The sequence below is a fragment of the Schistocerca americana genome, chromosome 8 (assembly GCF_021461395.2).
Source record: "Schistocerca americana isolate TAMUIC-IGC-003095 chromosome 8, iqSchAmer2.1, whole genome shotgun sequence".
Taxonomy (NCBI): Eukaryota; Metazoa; Arthropoda; class Insecta; order Orthoptera; family Acrididae; genus Schistocerca; species Schistocerca americana.
Genome location: NC_060126.1, coordinates 60,202,792 through 60,225,962, shown reverse-complemented (window position 1 = coordinate 60,225,962; position 23,171 = coordinate 60,202,792). Strand labels below are relative to the sequence as shown.

At 40.1% G+C, this 23,171-nt stretch overlaps 1 protein-coding gene across 1 annotated transcript in view; it reads left to right on the top strand.

The window, feature by feature from the left end:
• The window catches only part of LOC124545480 (B-cell lymphoma 3 protein-like), a 44,037-nt gene extending 20,939 nt beyond the window's left edge, over positions 1-23,098 (top strand). Inside the window, exons 2-6 of the mRNA XM_047124413.1 lie at positions 6,172-6,433; positions 9,303-9,411; positions 14,719-14,929; positions 15,044-15,132; positions 22,152-23,098. Of these exons, the coding sequence (XP_046980369.1) occupies positions 6,172-6,433; positions 9,303-9,411; positions 14,719-14,929; positions 15,044-15,132; positions 22,152-22,403 (923 nt within the window). The 3' untranslated portion in view covers positions 22,404-23,098. The remainder of the gene's footprint in view (positions 1-6,171; positions 6,434-9,302; positions 9,412-14,718; positions 14,930-15,043; positions 15,133-22,151) is intronic.
• Positions 23,099-23,171: the final 73 nt, after the last annotated feature.

Sequence of the window (23,171 nt, the reverse complement as noted above, 5' to 3'; positions counted from 1 at the left end):
TGGAGAACGTGTGTACGCAACACAGTTTGTTTACATTCCCCGCCGCCCGTACTCCCCCCCCCCCCCCCCCCCCCCCCCTCGCGCACGCATCTGTAGCACCACGGATAACCCCAGCTGCCCCTGCTTACGTCGACGGGTGTACAGCGAAGTGTCGCAACACGGCACGTTTGTACGCGGACGGCGACTCGCGTAAAATCCGCCGCTGGCATAGTACTAGCTCAGATTAACCGCGTCTTTGTGCTATGGGCTATGTAAAGTAGTTAACCGCGTGCACTTTGCACGGCTCCGTCCAGAGATTCCGTCACATTGGCATTCAGTGTTTTATTTTGCCATGAGTTGAAGTTTCTAGGGATTCGCATAGTTTGTTCACGCATGCGTATTGTTCCTCTAGATCCATCAACAGCTTGACATTGAATACGAAGACGGGAACAGTTTCCATTCGACACTGCATGGAAATTTGTCTGCATTTCTACTATTTTGTTTACTGAATGAAATCCAGGATATATTCAGACACGACAGCTCCGATGATTGCTTTTATTTTACAACCAGTCTGGAATTTTCAGAGCGTTTTCAGGTACAAAGCTATGAGTCCTGTAATATGTAAAAGCGGTATCGTTATTGACTTTTTGTCAGCGCTGAGTCAGTTGACGAGACAAGAATCTGCCCGGGTTTTGTGGGAAAAAAGCCTCCGGATTGATTTGAATGTAAATGTACGGATTATCCTATATGATGAAATCGTGTCAGACGAGTGTGCAAATTGACATCAATGTGTGTCATTTAGGAGATAGTTGGTAGTTTAACTAGTCAGATACAGTGAATATACACTGAAGAGCCAAAGAAAGTGGTACACCTGCCTAGGGCCCCCGCGAGCACGCTAAAGTGACGCAACACGACATGGTACGGGCTCGACTAATGTCTGAAGTAGTGCTGGGGCAATTGACATCATGAATCCGTAAGAGTACGAGGGGGGGTGGAGATCACTTCTAAACAGGACGTTGCAACGTGTCCCAAATGTAATTGTCTGTGGAGTTTGGTGGTCAGCCGAATAGTTTGTCAGAAGAATGTTGCTGGAGCCACTCTGTAGCAATTCTCGACGTGTGTGTCTCATTGCTCTCTTGGAATAGCCAAAGTCCCTCGGAATGCACAATGGACATGAATGGATGCCGGTGATCAGACAGGATGGTTACATGCGTGTCACCTGTCAGAGGCGTATCCAGACGGATCAGGAGTCCCACATCGTTCCAACTGCACACCATTACTGAGTTTGAACAGTCCTCTGCTGCCATTCAGGGTCCACGGATTCATGAGATTATCTTCATATCCGAACACGTCCATCCGCTCGATATATTTTGAAACGAGACTCGTCCGACTGGGCAACGTGCTTCCAGTCGTAAACAGTCCAATGTCGGTGTTGATGGGCCCAGGCGAGGCGTAAAACTTTTGAGTCGTGCAGTCATCAAGCGTACACGGGTGAGCCTTCGGCTCCGAAAGTCCTTATCGATGATGTTTCGTTGACTGGTTCGCACGCTGACTCTTGTTGATGCCCAGCATTGAAATCAGCAGCAGTTTGCGTAACGGTTGCACTTTTGTCATGTTGAACGGTTCTCTTCAGTCGTCGTAGGTTCCGTTTTCAGGATCTTTTTCCGGCCGCAGCGATGTCGGAGATTCGATGTTTACCGGATTCCTGATATTCACGGTACACCCCTGAAATGGTCCTACAGGAAAGTCCCCACTTCATCTCTACCACGGAGATGCTGTGTCCCATGGCTCGTGCGCCGTCTATAACACCACGTTCAAGCTCACGTAAATCATAAAAACCTGATATTGTAGCAACAGTAACTGATCTAAAAACTGCGCCACACTTGTCTCATATAGACTTTGCCGATCGGCGTGCCATATTCTGCCTGTTTACCTATATCTCTATTTGAATACGCATACGTATACCGGACTTTTTTTTCTCCTTCCTCTTTCTGGCGCTTCAGTGTATTTCTGACAACGATGGTCACTGAGCTCGCCCGAATTTTGTTAAATCCCTTCATACCCAAATAGCGGTAAAAGTTAACATAATGGACCCTCTTCCATTTTTCATATTTTGATATATAAAGACAGAAAACATAAGAAGACTAGCCGGACACTTGCCCATTATCGAAGTTTTCCGAATTTACCTTTTTTTTAATTTTTATAAGGAAAGGTGCTTTAAATAAGGAGCCAACGTAAACATTAGGGACGCTATAAGTCAGTCTAGTTCCCCATGTATTCGCTGGCATGTATGAGCTATTAAGTTTGAATTTATTTGTACGTACAGTTTTTGAGCCAGGTTTCGTTACCCGTGCATCCTTTTCTTCTACCTTCATTCAGTTTAATTCTGCAAATATTGCCAGAAATTATTTATTTATACACGACAGAATAATACAATGCATGACGCCGACAGAATAATACAATGCATGACGCAAGTATCAGTTTTTCAGAACCCAAAGGAGGTAATTAAGAAGGTGCAGGTTCTCATGTGGGAAGTCGGCTGCCAGTTGCACACGTCATATTAACATTTTTTAAGAATAAAAAAGCCCCGCAACAGATGGCGCGTTGTTCTTACTCTGTCTGGACCTAGGATCAGTTTCGAATTAACTTTACCCGTTAGTTACTGTATTGCCAGATGCAAACCTTTGCTATTTAGCGTACGAGGTAGCTCTCTCTCTCTCTCTCTCTCTCTCTCTCTCTCGAACACAACAGCAAATAAGATTGTCAGTGGAAGGTGTAGTACTGAATTTCGTGCACATTACTCATTTTATAAATTCGCTGCTTTTTAAATATTTTTTTTTCAATTAGCCACAAATCTTTGCAAACGTATTACTCTTCCTTTGCACGCAAACTTTGGACACCGATTGTAGAATGCGGTCAAATAAACATGTTAACATACTATTGGGTTGTTTTGAAAATCGCCTTATGCAAACACAGTTAGGTTATTTTTTATATATTTACCCAGACATGTTTCGACAACGATGTGTCATCTTCTGTGGGTCATATTTTTCGTAAAATTACGTCGCTAAATGAACTGCATTATTATACACCGGTTTTTTGTTCTCTCTCTCTCTCTCTCTCTCTCTCTCTCTCTCTCTCTATCTCTCTATACAGAAAAATTTGCCGTCCTGTTTCGTGTGTCTGGTTGGCGTCTCGATCAACTGCTGGTCAGTGCACTGTCTCCACACAGTTGACAGAATGTGAAAGTTCACTAGTTCACCTCCCATGCACTTTTCACACATTGTGGCGAAGCGTAATCTGAACACACACACACTTGACTCCATGCAGTATGCGCATGGGAGGTGAGCTAGCGACAGAAAAAAATTCTGTGAAAAACTGTGTGGAGACAGTGCACTGAACAGCAGTTGATCGAGACACGAAACAGGACGGAAAATTTTGCAGATGACATGCTGTCAAAAGTAGGTCATTTAGCGATGTAATTTTAATAAATGAAAATTTGACCTACAGAAGATGACACACAGGTGTCGAAACGTGTCTGGGTAAATATTAAAAAAAAAAAAGAAACTAATTGTGTTTGCATAAGGCGGATTTTCAAAACAACCCCGTTTTAATATCTCAAACACGGAAGAACATAAAGGGAGCTTCAAATCTTAGTAAAATGTTACATACTATTGAGTCAAAACTCGTGACGTCAATTGACATCACGTCAGCTGCAGACCACTGAGAATTGCATCACATTCTTCTAACACTAGCCCATCTGCTATGTAAAAAGCGCAACTGTGGAAAAGAGCTGTTTAAATTCTGAAACTTCCGATGATGGAACCCAAAGATAGCCCATATCATTATTGTTGAATTTTTTATATAGTTACAAGTGGTAGCAAGCCGCATAAAAAGTGAAGAAATAGTAGCAGTCATTACTCGAAAGAAGCGAATCATTCGTTTCCAGATATTTAAATAAATTAGGATACATTCTTCCGTAGCCACACACGTTCGGACGGCCCTGCGTCTTTTAAACATAAATGTGCAGATTATCACACGGACTATGACAGTTACATCCGTTTACAAAACTGTTGGCGTACAACAGACCCCTAATCAATGTGAAGCGTTTTTTGTAGGAAGAAGTTGACGAACTCCATTAGGTTGTCACGGCTTTGCCTGTGTAGGAAAATCAGTCCATTCTTGTTCTATGCTATTTAAGATGGAAGAGAACTGGATATTATCGACACAGCCGACAGAGCGCGCCACTACGGTGTGTTTTATATTCAGTAGTAGTATATTCAAGCAGTGTTCAAAGACTAAATTTTTCAGTTACATGTCACTGTAAATTTTGCTGATGGCTATCTGTGTAGAGACAAATGTCTGCGGACAGTGTAGTTGATTCATTTCTTGCTGAAACACTGATGATTTGATTTAATTTGCGAATAATTTTACAAAGACTAGTAATATATAGGCAAGAATTGAATTTTAAGCCTTTTTCTAGAAAAAGTGGATGGGATGACCTTGATTTCATTCCGATAGCGTTAAGTTTTCCGGCCAGTGAATAAAAATGTTTAATTTCACGCCCGTACAAAGTCCGAATTTTTACACAGTCCAATCACGATACTACATTCAGCCCTCTCTATCTTCATCTGGTGATTGGGTGGAAAAAATCCTAGACCCGGTGGGGAATCGAACCCGGGACCCCGTGATCCAGAGGCAGGAACCCTTGCCACTAAACCACGAGCTGCAGAGGGATTTTTTGGGTGATGGGTGAGGGGGGGGGGGGGGGCGGGGGTACGTTCTAACGTCCCGTTGACGAGCATGTCATTAGTGGCGGAGCAGAAGCCCTTATTGGGGAAGGACTGGGTGTTGTCCTCATCATCGCATCATTGTTCGAGAAGTGCCGAGACTGGAAATGGGAAGATCTGGAACTTGACCGCTCTGCAGACTATCAGCATCAGCATCATCATCATCATCATCCCGCCCCTCACCCCCTCTCCTCCCCCCCCCCCTCTGTCACCGTGACGGGGGTGTATTATGGACTGCTCTGTTCATCAGAAATCGACTTTCTCTTTTTACGTATTTTGGTTCTTCCATCACTATGAGTGTCTACCTTATCTTTGTTGTCCACTACGTGTTGTAAACTTTTGGAGCATACACAGAATCCGTTGTTGTATATTACAATCAATACTGCAGTAGTGTCGTTTATAAAATAGCCTAATGTGGTGTAACTGTACTTAAAGAGTTTACAAACAGTGGACAACGAAAGTACTGACGCCACCGTAATGCTTATATTTCTGGTGAATAGAGGCTTCAACAACATACGCAGAGACAGTACACCAATAGCATAAGATCAGCGTTTTGTCGTCTGTTTTTAGGTTTTATTCGCGGTATTTACTGGATATGAAATCTAAAAACAGAAATATCGACATTCTGTGGACTTTAATTTGTAAAATACACGTACCTTGCTTCATTGCTTCATTGTTTTAAGTGTTAGTCTAGCCTTTATCCGAGCCTTCTGTTGTGAGGGGCAAAGTGTGAAATTTTTTTGCAGGTATGACAGTTGCCAAATTCTTCATTTCTCACATATCTCTGGTTGTATTTATGTGATGTGTGCCAGCAACGTTTGTAAACTTTGTTAGAATTTGAAATGAGTGCCATACGCGTACATGTCATCTTTCATGCTACATACATAAATAAATTAATAACTTTTACACGAATGTCTCTTTTTTATTTTGCATTTTGGTGTATTTTCTGAGTCAACTAAAAATAATCACGTTGTAGAGTTCACGGATCATTTTATTTAATAATGGTGGAAATAGCACAGTACTAAATTTGAGGTCCTCTTAACTTCTGCCAGTGGCTAGAAAGCGTAACGTAGCTAATAGCCCCTTCTCGCAGCTTCTAGCCTGTCCCGTGATTGCATTCCTTTTCATTGAGAGTGGTTTGATGGGGTTGTATGCCTTCCCATTAAGAGTAGTTTGATGGGGTTGAGCAGCCCCGGAATGCTTATCGCGTTATTACCTCAATAATAGCCAAGACAAAACCCCGTTTTTAAAATCGGTCGGGGTCTCGTAGAGCGTAAACGCAGTGAAGTTAATTAAGAAGTAACAGAGTGGCGCCGTAATCGCAGAGTGGAGTGGGTCGGGACTCGTGTAGGCTGACAGATGGTTGTTCGTGTCTTAATCGAAGTCTCGTCGCCTCTGCCCGCAGGACCTGTGTCGTCGTCGCCGCCGCCCCAGACGCACCGGACGCCGTCGCCGAGCTCGAGGATGCCCGCCGCCGGAGACGTGGTGGGTTCGCCTCTGGCCGCCGCCGCCGCCAGGCTCGGCAAGCACCGCCTGCCCGCCGACCCCAGCACGGGCGACGCGGGCCCGCCGGCCAAGCGGCCGCGCGCCGCTCGCGACCTGGCGCTGCGCCTCTTCGCCTTCCGCGACTGGGTCTGCTGCCTCGAGCCGGACGACCAGGGCAACGTGTGAGTGTCGCGCACCCGCTTACCCTATTCCTGTCTCGGTCTTTCTCTGCACATTTTACCACCCGCACCTCCCTCCCGGTACTGAATTGGCGTCGTATCGACCTGTCCGTTTCTCTGGTCGAGTCGTGGCACAACTTCCGTCACTACGTACTTATCGCTTACGTCGTCTACCCGTGTAATCTTTGGCACTCTTCTGTAGCGCCACATTTAGGAAGCTACTGCCCTCTTCTCGTCAGAACTTTTTACCGTCCGCATTTCACTCTAATAAGAGGCTACACTCGAGACAGATATACCTTCGCGACGACTTCCTGACCCTTAAGCCCGTCTCACACGGAGCAGGATTCGCTGAGTTTCCTTGCTGGCTCGCGCGGGCTACCTTGCTGGGAACCTTGTAAGATTTCCAGGATAGGTCCGGTGCTATTTTTCTTGCAAGATTCCCTGCGTGCTACCTGCGTTGGCCAATCGTGAGGCGTTTAGTTTGTGACGTCAGACGCCGAAATCTTGGGCGGGAAGCCTTTGTTGATAGTTGCTTTTCTGCTGTTGTGAGGTGCGGTAGGGAGTTCTTATAATTATTAAATAATGGCACTGCAGTGGTGCAAGGAAGCGATTGAAGCAGTGATATTTACTTATAGGGAAGAACAGTGTCTGTAGTGCAAACTATTATAATAAACACTTGCGTGCAGAGGCACTCGAAAGAGTTGCAAATACCAATACATCCATTCGTATAAAATTTGCAAAGGATGTATGATCTTCTATCCTATAAAATAGTCATATATAACAGTCATATTTATAAAATCAAACAGTAATGAAATGGTGATACTTTTCAAACAAAAGTAGGTGTTATGCGAACTAACATAAACTCTTTATGAAGCATGGAGAGCACACCTTTTCCAGTGTTTCTCCTCTTAATCCAGTTTTTCATCCATTCTTTCTTTCTTCTTCTCTCATTAGCATGCATTTCTACATTGCTTAGCACCAAAACAGCTAATAACGCCAGTTTGTTCTGAACATCTGTACCTGAAGCAGCCGTCTTCGTTCGATACAACGTGCAGCCGATCAGAAGACAACTAGCTGCCGCTCTTGCACCACGGGAGAGCTTCGGCACGGAAAATAGCCAGCTCCTTTTCCTGCGAGCCGTCAGGCATGCACGCCATTTCACAAACTTGCGGGGAACCTTGCTCCGTGTGAGACGGGCTTTGGTGCCTGTGTGTGTGCAGGACTGGCATGTATCGCACAGTTGATGGGCACGGGCAGGTAGTCGCAGCGCCAGCACAAGGAGCAAACGCGCTGTACTCCATGAAGGCGCTACATCATTCGTTATTGAGAACAGTTGAATGTTGTTAAAGAAAAGAAGACACTTACTTATTCACTTACTTTCGTGAGGTCTGGATGGTGGACTTGCTAGAGCATTCATTGTATTTGTTATAAAGTATGTAAGAGTATCTGTTGGACCAGTAATTGTTGGGCTTACAAAAAATGAATCATTTATATGGTGTCTTGTTTGTGGAATTGAAAATATAGTGAGATTGGTTTAAAAGTATTCTGAGTGTACAGAGTTATTTTAAGAGTATACAAAATTCCTCCAAAACAGCATCTTATCTTCGGGGAAGAAGTTGGGCAGACAATCGCAGCCGGCTATCCTGAAAAGATGATCGACAAAACAACTCCACGAAAGCTCAATAATAAAGTGGGAGTGTGAGTCTGGCACACCAGCACCAGCACCAGAATGTGTGGAAGAGAAGAGTATGTTAGCGGCAATGTGCAGATCGTACTCGCACACACAAACTTGTTTATATTTTAGAGCTTTTGAAAAGTAGTAGTATAGTACTTCGTGGACACAAAGTACTTTTCACATTCGCGCATTTGTCTGCAACCACATTTGCGCCACCCGTGGACTGCTGGGAGAGATGACTAATTATTAATCTCTTTAACTAACCAGATATCCACATTAAATGCTGGAAGTACAAAAAATCATATTTACGTAAGTGAACACACACAATTATGAAAATCTATCATATGTAGAAATAAGCTGTTTATCCACTTCTCCGTGAAATAAAATAAATTATTCGTATCTAACGCCCAAACCTCCACGTGCCATTCAGATCAGTACCAAACGTTGTATGTAGATGGAGAATCGACCAAAAAGAGATGTGGAAAGAGAATTGAAGCTCAGCTCAATAACTACTTTGAGCTTTGCTACTGATACTGTAATTCTGTCAGTTGCCAGAAAGGACATGAAAGAGCAGTTGAATGGAACAGTGTTTAAAACAAAGTTAATGGAATGTAACTGAATTAAATAAGGAAAATGAAATTAGGAAATGAGACACTAAAATAGTAATTGAGTTACGTTATTTGGGCAGTAAACAGATGGTGGGCGAAGTAGAGGGGATATAAACTGCAGACTACAAATCAAAATTTGGAGGACTGTAGAGTGATTTATTTGACCTGTCAACTTCCTGAATGTGAATCCATTGTCTTACCACCATGCCACCCCACTAGTTAGAAAATGAAGTCTCTTATTTTACCATTGTCCATTGCTGTGTACCGTCTGTGAGTGATGTAGGCTTTATTAGTAGGACTGTCATATTTTTCATCAGACTTTGCAGTGCTAACCTTTCAGTTTGAATACTGTTCCATCAATTAAACAGAATTACCACCAAATTGGATAATTATAGTGCTAAATGCAGATAGGTGAAATTTTAAGGGTGTCGTCAGATTTTACCTATATTTATAATCATTGTGTAACTGTGGTTAGCTCACAATTGTTCACTTTTCCATGCTAAATATTTTTTATTAATGTTTTTTACTGGTAGTTAAATACCTTGCATTGACCTTATCTCTGAAAGTCTGACAATTTTCATCGTTACAGTCCCCTCCACTGCGCTGTACTGGCAGGTGATATCAACCGAATCAAGCGGCAGTGCTGTGTCCTGAGAGCTCGCGACTACTCTCTGGATATCTGCAATAACGAGGGAGAGGTAAGGACAACTTCACTTTACTTTTACATAGTAAGTTTTGATGATGGAACCAATTTAAAACTATGTAAATAAGGTAATGAATTTTGTCATGTAGAATAAAAATGCTACTTTAGTTTTTGCTCTTTTGTTAACGTGTTCTATATCCAATTGGATAGTGACCTTAAAATGTTTTCTTCCCATTAATGGAATGATTAGAACTGGGTGTGCCTATTCTTATGTCCTTCTGAAATATAGTAATGCTATACATGCACATTGTGAAGAGCAATACTTTAATGTTTTTCTGTGAGTAAAGTACCTGTTAGTAATGTTGCTTTAGTGTGGACCAGGCGCATCTCATTATTTCCATGCAACACTGATCAATTGGAACTAACCTACACCTTGGGCTATGCTACAGAACTGCAGGTCACCGCAACAAATATATCAGTGGGCAGGGGGCAATATCACTCTAGCCAAACAGTTTACGTACTGTCATCTTTCAATTTCATGGTGAACTACTAAATAACGTCGAAAGCTAACCCTAAGATAAAATCTTAAAGTAGCTTATTTATCCCCTGCCATCGTATTTCCCGGCAGATTACCACAACAAATAATACTAAAAGACGTGTTTTGGAGAGATCTCTAATGCAGTATATGTTAACTTCGCTACACGCTTAATGTTTCTAGTGTTTTTATTTAAAAATCTTGGATGTTTTATGTGCTCAGACTGTGGCGTTTTGAGTTAGTGATGAAACAGTGGTGTCTGTGTGACATAACAGGTCTTGTGCTGTGACTGGGTGACATGACCAAACGCCATGTTAATTTACAATACCATATTTGTGGTACTATTTATATTTGTGTATTACTAATTTATGCATTTTAAGTGGTCTAGTGCATGAAAGAACTCTCCTAAATGCATAGCTTTTAGTACGTTTCGTGTGTTAAAATGTCGGCAAATTTGAATTTAGGGCAAGAAACTGTCCTATGAATGAGGATGCATTTTGGAAAATGTAACTTCAGTGGCTAAACATATCACTACCCTTTTTTATGCACTTAATTTTGTAAGCTAAACTGATAGTCACAACAAAGGCATTGCTTCTTATCATCTATTAATGCACTTTTGCTTGCCTTAATTCATTTGTTTGTAGATGAAATCAGCTTGTCTCCTCTTCTGCACTGCAAAATGGTCTATGACTATTTCCTTAAAATTTGGCTGATTAAGTAGTTCTTTTTCGAGAGAATGCATCGCAAGTGCACAAAGTGCATGAATGTTTTCACTCACTGTAATGTAGAGAAGCAGCGTTCCGCATCTCCTGTTGTCATTAGAAAGATTATTATTATTTGCAGAAGTTTGACACTTTCAGTAAATACTTTAGCCAGATTCCTTTCATAAAGAAAGTTAAACGACGTCAAAGCACCTGACACTTTCATAAAATCATTTCAGCTGTTTAGTGCGTTCAGTTCATATTGTAAGTCTAAACAGTGTAATTTGAAAGCTACATTCAGTAAATCACTGATCTGAGTCATGATTTGGTCATAGACATCTTGCGCACACGCCATTCTTCATTCAGTGAAACAATCGTCTTTTGCAGTTGTCTTTTCCTGTTCCCAGTTATCGTCAGTGTCTAGTGAGGCCCTAACGTGCTGGACAGAAGTTGCTAACTGAAATGCGTATTAAACAGTTTTCGCAGCATCAATATTCCTTTGCTGGAACTGGTTGAAAAGAATGTCACAATGAGGCATGACAAAAAACATAGCCAGAAGAAGAAATCTTCGTCTTGCAAGAAACCATTGAGCCCCATAGCCTTGTTTATTGTCTTGTAATTATTACTATCACCATCAATGGCTTTTTCCATGCACTCTACAATATTCTTCTGGTATTTGTGCATAGCTGTTACACTCTGTGATTTGAAATTCCATCTGATGGACGGAGGACAAGTAGGAATATATTTCATCACTATCTCGTGAAGAATGGCTGTGCGTTTAGGAGACTGGGTAAAAGGTACCAATTCCTTCCAAGGTGCTGAAGAAGATTCATGCTTGCTTATTGCCTGTCACACAGCATGCAACAATTAAATTTAACTGGTGTGTGCAACAGTGAATGAGGTGATCATTTTTATACACCTCTTTAATCCTGGTTTGAATTCCACTTTCATGACCACTCATAACAGGTGCATCGTCATAACACTGAGCTATCAGTTTCTCAGGTATTCCATTTATGTTCATTTTCTCGGGCTCGCCGAGAACAGCTGAGTAACATCTTCCGCAGTGTAACATTTTAGTCATTTAAAGGAAATAAATCTTTCCTTAATTTTGCTCAACAGCTTTCAGAGAATTATTACAACCAGTTAGTGACAAAATTGCACAGTCGGTAGTTTCATCAACTTCAATAACAAGGATATTTGCCTTAGACAGTTCATTCCTAATCAGATTTTGGCATACCTTGTAAAATGATTCCAACAGTTAATTTTGAATTGTTTTGGAGAGGCCTAAGGAAACCGTTTTCCAATGTGCTACTTCAAGGTGCTGTTAAGTTCTGCCATCAGATCAAGTAGTCCTCGAAAAATTCCCAGGTTCTTGGACTTTTCTGTTTCGTCATGGCCCCTTAAGGCCAGCTTGAATTTGCTGCAAAATTTAATGTCATTTATCAGTTTACTCAAGGTATACTGGTGTTTTGAGACATTTTAGTTATATGTGTTTATGTCAAGGCGGTAAGCACTGTCTGGCTGGCATATAATTTCCACTTTCCCTAACATTGAAATTCAATAAAACCATTTAAATGTTCTTCACTAGAATTGTGTTTCTTCACCTTTGCGTGAAAAGTTTTTTAAGTCCGTCATACCATCCTCAGTCCAGGCATTATCACTACGGTTTGTCACAAGACAGGTGAAACACAAAAATGCGTTTTTCACTTCACAAACGGCCAGTCAGCTGCATTGTATGTTGTTCTGTTGACATTTTGTGTATATCATTGCCTGGATTTACACTGTTTCTGTTCTGGATTGATTTTCAGGCCTGGTCTGAGTGTCCCAAGTTCCTTCACTTTTATCCTACTGGCATGTTCCATATTTCTACCTAATAAATTGCACACCAAATCCATACTGTGCTGTTTTTGAACTCGTGATATGTCAGTTACTTCGGAGATAGTATAGCTTACTTCACTCAGGCACAGTACCCTCACAAAAAGAAGCACAATCACAAAAGTATGCCAGTTAACCATGAACACCGTTAGCAAGCAAGGAAACTAAAGTAATGGATCATATTTCACGCACTTTGTTCTACTAACTGTTCATCAAACTCTTGCTAGGAGGTGATACTTATGTTACCTTATCCTAGTGCAGTCTGGTGAGAGATTTCCAAACTTATTTTAACAGTGGCTAAAATAGTCAATAGAAGAACAAAAACAAGTATATAAAATTATTTCAAAACAATAATAGTGAATGTCGATTAGTGACACACCAAAGCATGACAGATATATACAGAGACAGGGATTTGATAGCAAATATTAGCAATTCTGTTCCTTTTCATGTGGTATAAGATGTGCGGAGGTTGGTAGAACACGCTTAGGCTGAGTGACTAGAGCCTACGGGCTGGCCATAAGAGCTGTACTCTATAGAAGCTATGCCCCCAAAACGACTGCTACATAAAGTGGCATTTCAATGCGCAACCTTAAGACTAGCTACTACCTGGTTGAAAAAAATCCCTTGATACTGCATATCAATGGTTCCAAAAACATCGACCAGCATTATTTAAACGCATGTTGGAAATATGCAAAATGTATCTTGATGATGTAAATCTGTAACATGTAGTTCAGAAATTTCTTTTAATATATATTTTGGGGTGGCTCTGCCTCAGTGCCTTTAAATATTAACTGTGCCTGATGTGGACACTTTCCCTCCCCCTTCTCGCAGGGCTGGCAGCCCGTACCCACGATTTACGCTTCGGAGCCAACTCGTGGCTATGGGGATTTCAAAATAAGAAAGTAACCAATGCACAACATGAAACAAACTGAACTCAACGAAGCATTCCATAATAAGTAACAGGTTCCACACAAATTCTTTCTGGTATTGGTGGTATTGTAAATGATGTAGTACGGGCTTGAACTCCACCGTTACCTTATACAATCATATTTTGAAACCATCCCACCTAACTCTGCCACCAAGTTGCACTGTGAGCCAGATTCCACACTTAACTCTAAATTTTCATGTAATTGGCTGAATGAGCCAGTTTCAAACATTAGTTTTTCTGTGTACAGAATGGACCTAAAATTTGTATTGATTGCCAAGCATTGAAACAAAATTTCTTATCTCCCCCCCCCCCCACACACGCATACACACACACCGCAGTACCATGTTTTTATCATTTTTCCTGCAAATTATATCAATATGATCTGTTTGAAGATACCAGCAACTGATAAACAGTTGTTATTTTGGTTTAGTAATAACAGCTGTGTTCTTGTAAAGGGCTGTTACTGAGAAGAAGTGTTGGTGGGTCCAAGTCGCGTATTTTTTCTTTAAGAAATAAGTATTTGTTAGCAGTAAACAATGGTAAACCCAGAATGGGAGAAAAACAATATTACGAAAGGATTGGACTGCTATTCTTCATATACAGGAGATGTTAGATTTCAGACAGGCACAACTGAGTTGCAGCCACTGTGCTGCTTTCTATGTTGGCATGACAACCAGCAAGTTGTCTACCCACATGAACAGCCACTGACAAACTGTGGCTAAGTGACAATTGTGCCACGCAGTTGCTGGAAATGCTGCGCAACATAGTGTACTTCACTTCAGTGACTGATTCATAGCCTGTGGCATCTAGATCCTTCCAACCAACTACTACATTTATGAACTGGGCAGGTGGGAACTCTCTCTGAAATATATCCTTCCCACACTCCTGCCCTGCCACAGCCTCCTCCTCACGCTCGCTACCCGTGGATTGCTTCTCCCACCAAGTGCAGCTGCTGGCAGTCCAGATTTGGTGGCCAGAGACTGTGTGTGTGTGTGTGTGTGTGTGTGTGTGTGTGTGTGTTATGCTCGCGTCTCGCTTCGGCAGCTGGAGAGAGTGGTCATATGTGTACCAGTGGCATTGCATTTGTGTGAATGTACGTCATCTAATCCAGGAGGCGGCCTTTTGACCAAAAGCTTACTTGTTTAGCACTCTTTTTTGTTGTATCTGTCTGTGACTCAACATCTCCACTATGTGGCGAGTAGCAATCTTGCCTTTTCATAATTTTTTTTGCAGAAAAATGCTAGTTTTTTTTCCTCTACAGATTTGTTGGTGAAAACTCGTATAAAGCGCTTTGGACCTGACTATTATATTACTTTGTTGCAGACTCCATTGCATCTTGCTGTTATACATAAGATGACAGAAGCTGTAGACATACTGATCAAATTTGGAGCAAAGCCACAATTCAGGGATAAAGCTGCCAACACTTCATTTCATTTGGCTGTACAGAGGGATGCACATTGTCCAGATATTCTGTGGCGCTTGCTGACAGCTCCAGGTCTTCGGAAAACTGATCTAGAACTGTTCAATGATGATGGTAAGTGTAGATAGCATTGTAGTCGAGAGTATCATTTCCGTGGTGTTTTTTTGTGCCACGTGTATAATGATTTGTGAACTCGCAAGACACTGATGGTAATTTTCCATTTTGCAGGTTACGCGCCGATGCATCTGTGTGCTATGTATGATAAAGTGGAAGAACTTCGGGCGTTGATTTCCAGTGGCGCCGACGTGAATTTAAAGGTACAATCTGTAAATATATGTGTGTAGTGGAAACTGTTTCTAAACTCTTTCCAGAAAATTTTTTTAAAGAGGAAATAGTTTCTCTAGGAAGTTCATCATAAGAATAAACATGATGCAAACAAACACAAACGTGATGATTGGTCAAAAACTGTAATGCACATACATTGGTATTATGCTCTTGGAAGTAGATCCTACATATGCATCCTTTTACCAAGTGTCATTAAATGAAACTTTAAGCTATTCGAAATGTATTAAAAGCGATAAACTTGTTTCTTAAACACGCTTTAGCTATGTAATGCTTATTTAAAAATTGTGTACAGTCACAGTCTCTGTACTGTTGTGCTCTGATTGTCGGGCTGTTCATATGCAGTATAAAAAGGGCTGATGCTGCTTCCTGCTCCATAGTGAAACACAGTTAAAAAGTGCCAAGAAATAGGCTGTTCTTAACGTTTTTCATAAAATTACAGAAAAAATGGGCTTTGAAAGTTTTCTGAGGGACTCTATTTGATACAGTTCAGATATTCCTGCAGATTGGATGGATATCAGAATCGGTAGCATAATAGACTGATAATCTTGTACAGTTCGTGAATGACTGCTTCAATTTGAATTACGTACATCATCATTTTTATGAATACTGCACATTTTCTTGTTTCAAATTACATGTTGCACGTGAAATTTGCGTTTTCATTTCAAATATAAATTCTTACTTATCACGATATTTTATGAAAGTTATTAACAAAGATTGCTTAAATTACGAATCGTAACAATTTATTTTTTTAGGAGAAAAATAAAAACCAAATACTCTTTATTTGGGTTACATCCATTGTTTTACACCATAGATGTAGTCTTACACTAACCAGAGTGATAAGTGTTGTAGAAACTAGAAAAACAATCAATTTCCCAGCATCAAGTACACTATACAAATGCTGCATTTTTACGTTTGCCACTGTACCATTACAACATGAACTCAACATAACTGATGTGGAGCCAAACTAAGGGATTTGTCGCGACAAATAACAAGACTGTTAAGCTGCCACATGTACTGGAACTAATGCAAGCATCTTTTTGAGATGTCACTGCCGAACACTGGTGGGATTTAGAATGGCACATCATAAAGGAAGAGGAGGAAATGCGGCACCTGGGTGGCTTCGCGGATTGTGTTGTTGATCGACTCGATAGTAACGTAATATATGATAGTTCCAGAACTGAAATGAATTATTGGATTCAGATAAGTAAGGAGCAAAGAGATTAACAGAGGACTAACTGTAATTAATATCTTCAGTGGCTTCAGTATTCAACAATACAGTGAAATCCCTGCAGTACGCTTTTGCATCACACAGACCACTAAGAAAAATTACCCTGTGTCTAAGCTAGGAATTTTCATCACTCTTGTTTGTAATTAGAATACTATGTTAGGTGAGAAAGAGAACATTTTAAGCTTTCCGTGTGGTCACCTAAGAAGCATGCAGTAGTGCTAGAGTTTTGCTGAACATTATTTCATTCTCTTTAAAACTTAAATGACATTTTAAGCGATATTGTTTCTCTGCTATCTTTTTGTGTCTGAACTGCAGCTGCTTACATCATTGCAGGTTAGTGGGACCAGCTGGCTGGCCACTGTCGTCAAAGTTAATGCACCAGTAAAGATGTTGTCCCCACATTATCTCACAGTCTTTGTGTGTGTGTGTGTGTGTGTGTGTGTGTGTGTGTGTGTGTGTAACACAGCAGAAAACTTACCCTTATGATTGTACTTGACTGTACTGGACACAGCTTGGCTTCCGCTCCATGTGAAATGAAATCCAATGGGATTCAAGCTTATGCGGAAGAATACATGGTGTAAAGTTAAATAAAGTTTATTCTTATGATGAACATTGTATAGAACAGGAAGGGGTCATTTGACCCCTAATGAGATTTGCATTAAAAATCCACAATATGGCAACACAGTTAGTGTCCATTCATATGTATGTTTTATACACATTTCAATCAAAGCTTTACCTCGAATTTCTAACACTTTCAATTGGATACAAATTTTGTTGCATGTGTATCCAGAAAAGTGACCTATCTCTTAAATTCCTAACATTTCCTCATCTATTTCATTTATTCATTTCTAAATGTTAAAATCAAAATGCAGGCAAATTATTGGTACTTTCCAAACAAGTTTTCTGCAGACGGCTTTATACATGTTGTTCACTTGGTTATTTCACCAGGCCTGCAACCACTTATTTATTCCATTATTTTTCTTGCTTTTGTCCTATTCTTTGTTTTTTCCTATTTATGAGAGAGAGAGGCACAAAGAGAAGAGGTGGCAAAGAATGAAGTGGATCAGTGGAATCCAATCTGGAAAGTCTTCGGGAGATGGGGCAGCCCAGAAGTAATTGTTGTTCTAGTTCACAGGGTCACTAAGAGTCAGAATCAACTAGACAGACAGATAAATAGTTTGGGAGGGGGGTAAAGTGCTCGCCTTTCATATTACTATATTATAACCAGAAACAAATGCAATTGGGACAAACAATTTGGTTACGCTAAGATCACTGCCAAAGTGTTAGAGAAATTGTTTAATTTGAGGGCAGTATATAGTGGTCTCAGTTTCTATTGAAATATGCTAGAAAGCACATCCTAATATAAGGGGCATTCAAAAAGAAAAGAGCTGGAGGCAAAATTACAGAAACCAGTACTTGTATGTTAGAAGTATTGACCCTGGCTGTCGAGATGCTTGTCCCACTGTGACACGAGGTGGTGAATGGCTGTCTCTTAAAATTCCTGAGGCTGCAATGTTAACCAGTTCCACACATGCAGCTATATGTTGTCCAAGGTGAATAGTTTTCCCCTATGCTGACGTTCCGACCATGATGGCTCCCTTCTGATTCACTTCCTGCAGCACGGGACAACATTGAATTCACAGTGTTACTTGCAAACCTTGACCACACTTCGCCAAGCGATCAAATCAAAACGACCTGGTAGTTTCACCCGTGGGGCCAACACAGTTGCTGCACTCCTGCAGAAATTCAAATGAGAGGTTCTTGGCCACCCTCCATACATTCCGGAACTCTCTCCCTGTGACAAAACCATTTTTGGTCCCCTTAAAAAGGCTCTGAGGGGGCAAACAATTCACCTCGGATGACGACGTCCAGCTGTACGTATGGAGCTGGTTAACATCGCAGCCCCAGGAATTTTGTGTGTGACAACCATTCACCACCTTGTGTCACAGTGGGATAAGTGTCTCAACAGCTAACATACAGGTACTGGTTTCTGTAATTATGCCTCTGGCTTGTTTCTTTTTGTACGCCCCTTATAATATTGACTAACCTTGCTGAACATGTTTGAGCATACGATGAAATTGATCATGTAGTTACATCATACATTTACATGAGGAACTTATCCATCTCACTTTGGGGCAGAGGTGCCCATGTTCAACAATTGTATGTGCTTGCCACACCTGTGACAGAAAAAAGTGTTTCATGAAGCCATAAGATGCTAGGTGTTTGTAACTCCAGTCCTCACGACAACATAATGTTGTTCCTGTTCTCTCAGCTGCCGTGTGGTCATCTTATAAAGATACCATTTCAGAATGCTGTTTTGTGTCGAAAATTCACATATTGGGACTGTGGCTGTAATACTATAAGGTTTATAATAGAAACATCAACCAGCTGGTGGCGGAGCGGTTCTAGACGCTTCAGTCTGGAACCGCGCGACCGCTACGGTCGCAGGTTCGAATCCTGCCTCGGGCATGGATGTGTGTCACGTCCTTAGGCTAGTTAGGTTTAAGTAGTTCTAAGTTCTAGGGGACTCATGACCACAGATGTTAAGTCCCATAGTGCTCGGAGCCATTTGAACCAGCAACCAGCCACAGGTGTGTTTAACAAGATTTGTTTGGATCACCCCAGGATTGGTTTCACAAATTCATCTTCAGATGGTTTTTGCCCGTTTCGTGTTGGTTTCTTGCTTGACCCTCAGTTTGTATCCATTATTGATTTGCTGCACTAGGATGGACAGAAATGTTTTGTTCACTCCTTCATAAAGTTTATGATAGATTTATTTCTTATGACCTCTATCGAAGCATTTATGACATTATTAAAATGTGAAACGTGGTGAAAATTTTTGTGATGTATGCTTGTGTGGGATGAAATCGCTGTGTGTTTTCATTGTGAATTTTGAAATTATCCCATTTGTGGCCGTGCACTATGCATGTGCTGTTAAATTCCTTGTAAAACACCTTACACCACACCATTCTCTGTTTAATGGCGGCACACAGGATGAACATTTACAAAGTGTGGCAGAGCTTCATGTGAGTAACATAAACAATTTTCAAAGATCCCACAGTCGTAAAGAGGTTATAGATGCTGTTTGTATGTGTATGGGCTTAGTTTTCCTTGCCTTTATGTCCAGTGGTAAACACAGTATACAGATTGGAGTACAGTAGAAGCAGAAAACTGAAGGATTTTCTTGCCACTTACTAAAAGTTTGCAACTACTTACAATTGACATCCATGTACTACCAACAGTGAGATTTACCTCATTAGCTATTGTTAATCCTTGTACTAATATCCCAGTAGAAGAAACTTTAACGCAATTAAAAAACCTCCTAAAACATAAAACGCTCAACCGACCTGAAATATAAGAGATTCTCACTCTTGTACTGTCTCACTTTTAATAATAGTCTCTAAACAAAATGCTGGTTTGCAATGGTAAGCAATTTTGCTGAATTGCAAGCTACCTGCATTAACCATCTGGAACAAAAGTTCTTCTCATTTGTAAGCCAAATAAGCAGTAAAATTATTTACCAAGAGAAATATGTAGATAACTCTCCTACTGCTTGAAAGATCTGAGCAAATTAAATGACATAATTAAATTCACTGCCACATGAAATAAACAGTAGCATTTACTTGCTGGATGTTAAAATATGTAACATAAATTACAAACATCACCTTGGCATATTTCATAAGCTAACAACTACGGATGTTACCATCGGTAACACATTCTGCCACCCAAACCAGCATAAGAGGGCTAAGTTTAGATCAGTGCGTCACCATATGCATCAAGTACCTCTGAGCTACAAGGAACAGCAAAAGGAAACTAGCGTAATTAAATCAGTTGCTTATAATAAGGGATATGATGCTTGAATTGCTGACAATAAATCTCTCCAAGAAACATCTACAGCTACTGTGAAGGACATGAAAACAACAAAGTATTCTGTCATACCATGTTTAGGCCTACTTTCGTATAAAATTTGCTACCTAATCAAAAAGAAGAATGTTAAATTCAGCTTTTCTGCTAATAATGAACTTTAACAATAAGTTGTACGCACACTTTCACACATTAGTAACCCCCAAAAAAGATCAGGAATCTATAAATTGAACTGTAATAAGTCCCAAATTCTACATCGGCCAAATGGGCAGAAAGTTTGAAATTGGCAGAAAGATCGAAACAAAGTTTAAAGAACATCTGTATGTCCTGCAACTGAGGAAATCAGCCTTTGCCATCTATCTCGCAGAAAATAATCTTACAGTAGACAATATACAATATAACCTCCAAATCTTACACTTTACAGATAAGGGTGGGGCAATGAATCTTCTAAAGGAGATTGAGATTAATATGTGTAAGAACACTTTCTCTGATCTCATTCTGAATGAACAGTCAGTCATCCAACACCTCATTCCTAAATAATTTCAGAGAGGTCTTCTAGTCGTCTAAACCAACATTTTATTCCCATACTTAAAGATAGCCATAGTACTTTAAAAGTTATACCTTTACTGTTAAATATGTACTGAAATAACTGTAGGCTGATGTATTAAAACATTAGTGTTTATTATGTAAAATGCAACCATAAATTCATGTTTTTCAAGGAATTTAACAGCACTTGCATAGTGCACGTCCCCAAATGTGATGATAAAAAAAAAAAAAAAAAGAGCACAGGATGATCCCATCACACAGATGCATCCAGCATGTTAGTTTTCACAACATTCCACATTTTAATAACTTTTAAAATCTTTTCGTAAATGCTTTGATAGAGGTCACAAGAAATAAATCTGTCATAAACTTTGTCAAATAGTGAACAAAATACTTTGTCTATCCTGGTGCAGAAAACAGATATGGATAGAAAACGAGGCCCCAGAAAGAAAAGAAAGTGAAACATGTAACAACCATCTGAAAACGGATTTGTAAAAAATCTGAAGCAGTGTCATGATCTGATCCAAATAAACCTTTTTAAACCATACTTTTAGTTGATTGCTGTTTCAATTATAAACCATTTTAGAATTTTCAAAGCATTTTCCAAACAGTGGGCTTGTTTATAGTTTGTACAGTGCTTGTCATGTCAACTATCGTATCAGTAGCGATTGTATGAATTACCTGTATTAAACTACTTGGTCTTTGGAAAAGAATGTATGGTGATGTAATCCTTTCACGTAATGTTATTTTTTCTGTGGCACTATCAAGAAAGCTTTAGCAATAATATCTTGAAATCCTTGTGACAACCCCTTGTTTATTCTTTGCCTGCACTCTTGACTGGTACATGATGTTATTAACATCTGTGAATGATGATGATACTTGGGTGTCTGGTAAAGAGCTAAGTCATGAACAGTGAAAATATTGCAGTTCATTTCCATATTGTCACCAAGTTTGACACTCTTACCTTAGCTTCCTTTCTGAATGAATAGAATTTGTCTCTTGGATTAGAAACATAACATTTGCTGAGACAGGAGGGAATGCTAAAAGACTGACAGGAGGGAATGCTACAAGACTATCACCCACACAGGACACACATTGAATAAGCTCCTCTCACAGCTTAAATGTATTCCATTTACCTCAAATATCAGAGGAAAATGTATTTGCTTCACCCTGACATTTACCTTGTTAGGCTAAATTTTACTTAAGGAGTTTGCGTACAGAATATTGGAAAATATGAAGCGCAGTTCTTGTAAAATAACTATGTGCTATGTTAATGGGGATACTTATAAATGTTGAAAACCTCTAAAGTATTATTCTGTATATATCACAGACAAAACTTCTGCTGTATTGTTACAGGATACAAAAAGTGGTCGCACTCCACTGTTCCATGCTGTGGAGACAAATTCTGCTACATGTTGTCGTGCCTTGCTGCAGAGTGGTGCCAACTCCACAGAACAGAATTATGCTGGGCACACGCCTATCATCGCAGCTTCAGAATTCGCAAATCCAAATGTTGAGGCTGCAATGATAAATCATAAAGAAGTACATGAGGACATTATTGCACAACTTGAACGTGGAAGACACCGTAACAGTATAATGGAAAATTGACTTTCTTCAGGTGTACTGAGAGAGAATTGAACAAAGCATCCGTTTTGAGGGATGTAGTAAGTTTTATTGTGATCATAATTTTAACTTTGGACTGGAACATGGGACACATAGTAAATGTATGACTGTGTGATTATGGGAAATATTTTTCTCATATAACTTCAGCCAGTGTGATATTTATTGAAAGAAGTAGTAGCTCACGACATGTCAGCTTCATGAAATTACTGCACCACTGTGGTCCTGTTAATATTGTCATATGTTTTTTTAATTTTTGGTCACAACTGAAAATTAAATGTCTAGCAGTTCTGCTTATGCAGATCGACTTGTTCCAATGTGTGTTATGCTTCTCCTATGCAGTTAATAATTAACAAAGTAGCTGTAAACATTGCAGTGGTTACAAATAAATAGGGCCAAGGAGCTTCTTGAAATGTGTGTTCTGGATGTTGTTGTAAAGAAACACAATTGTAAACATTGCGGTGGTTACAAATAAATAGGGCCAAGGAGCTTCTTGAAATGTGCATTCTGGATGTTGTTGTAAAGAAACATACCACCATTGGAATTGTTCCTGTATATGATGATTGAATGTTCTGAAACTATTAAATATGAGTGAAAAATATCAAGGCAGTAGTTGAAGCTCGGGTGAAAACATCAGTTGAATATGCTGTCACCATTTAAATAAACTTTTAGAGTTGTATATATATGAAAGGTTTACCTACAAATAACATGTGTTCTGTCAATCACCCTAACGTGATAGTGATTGTTGTACTGTAA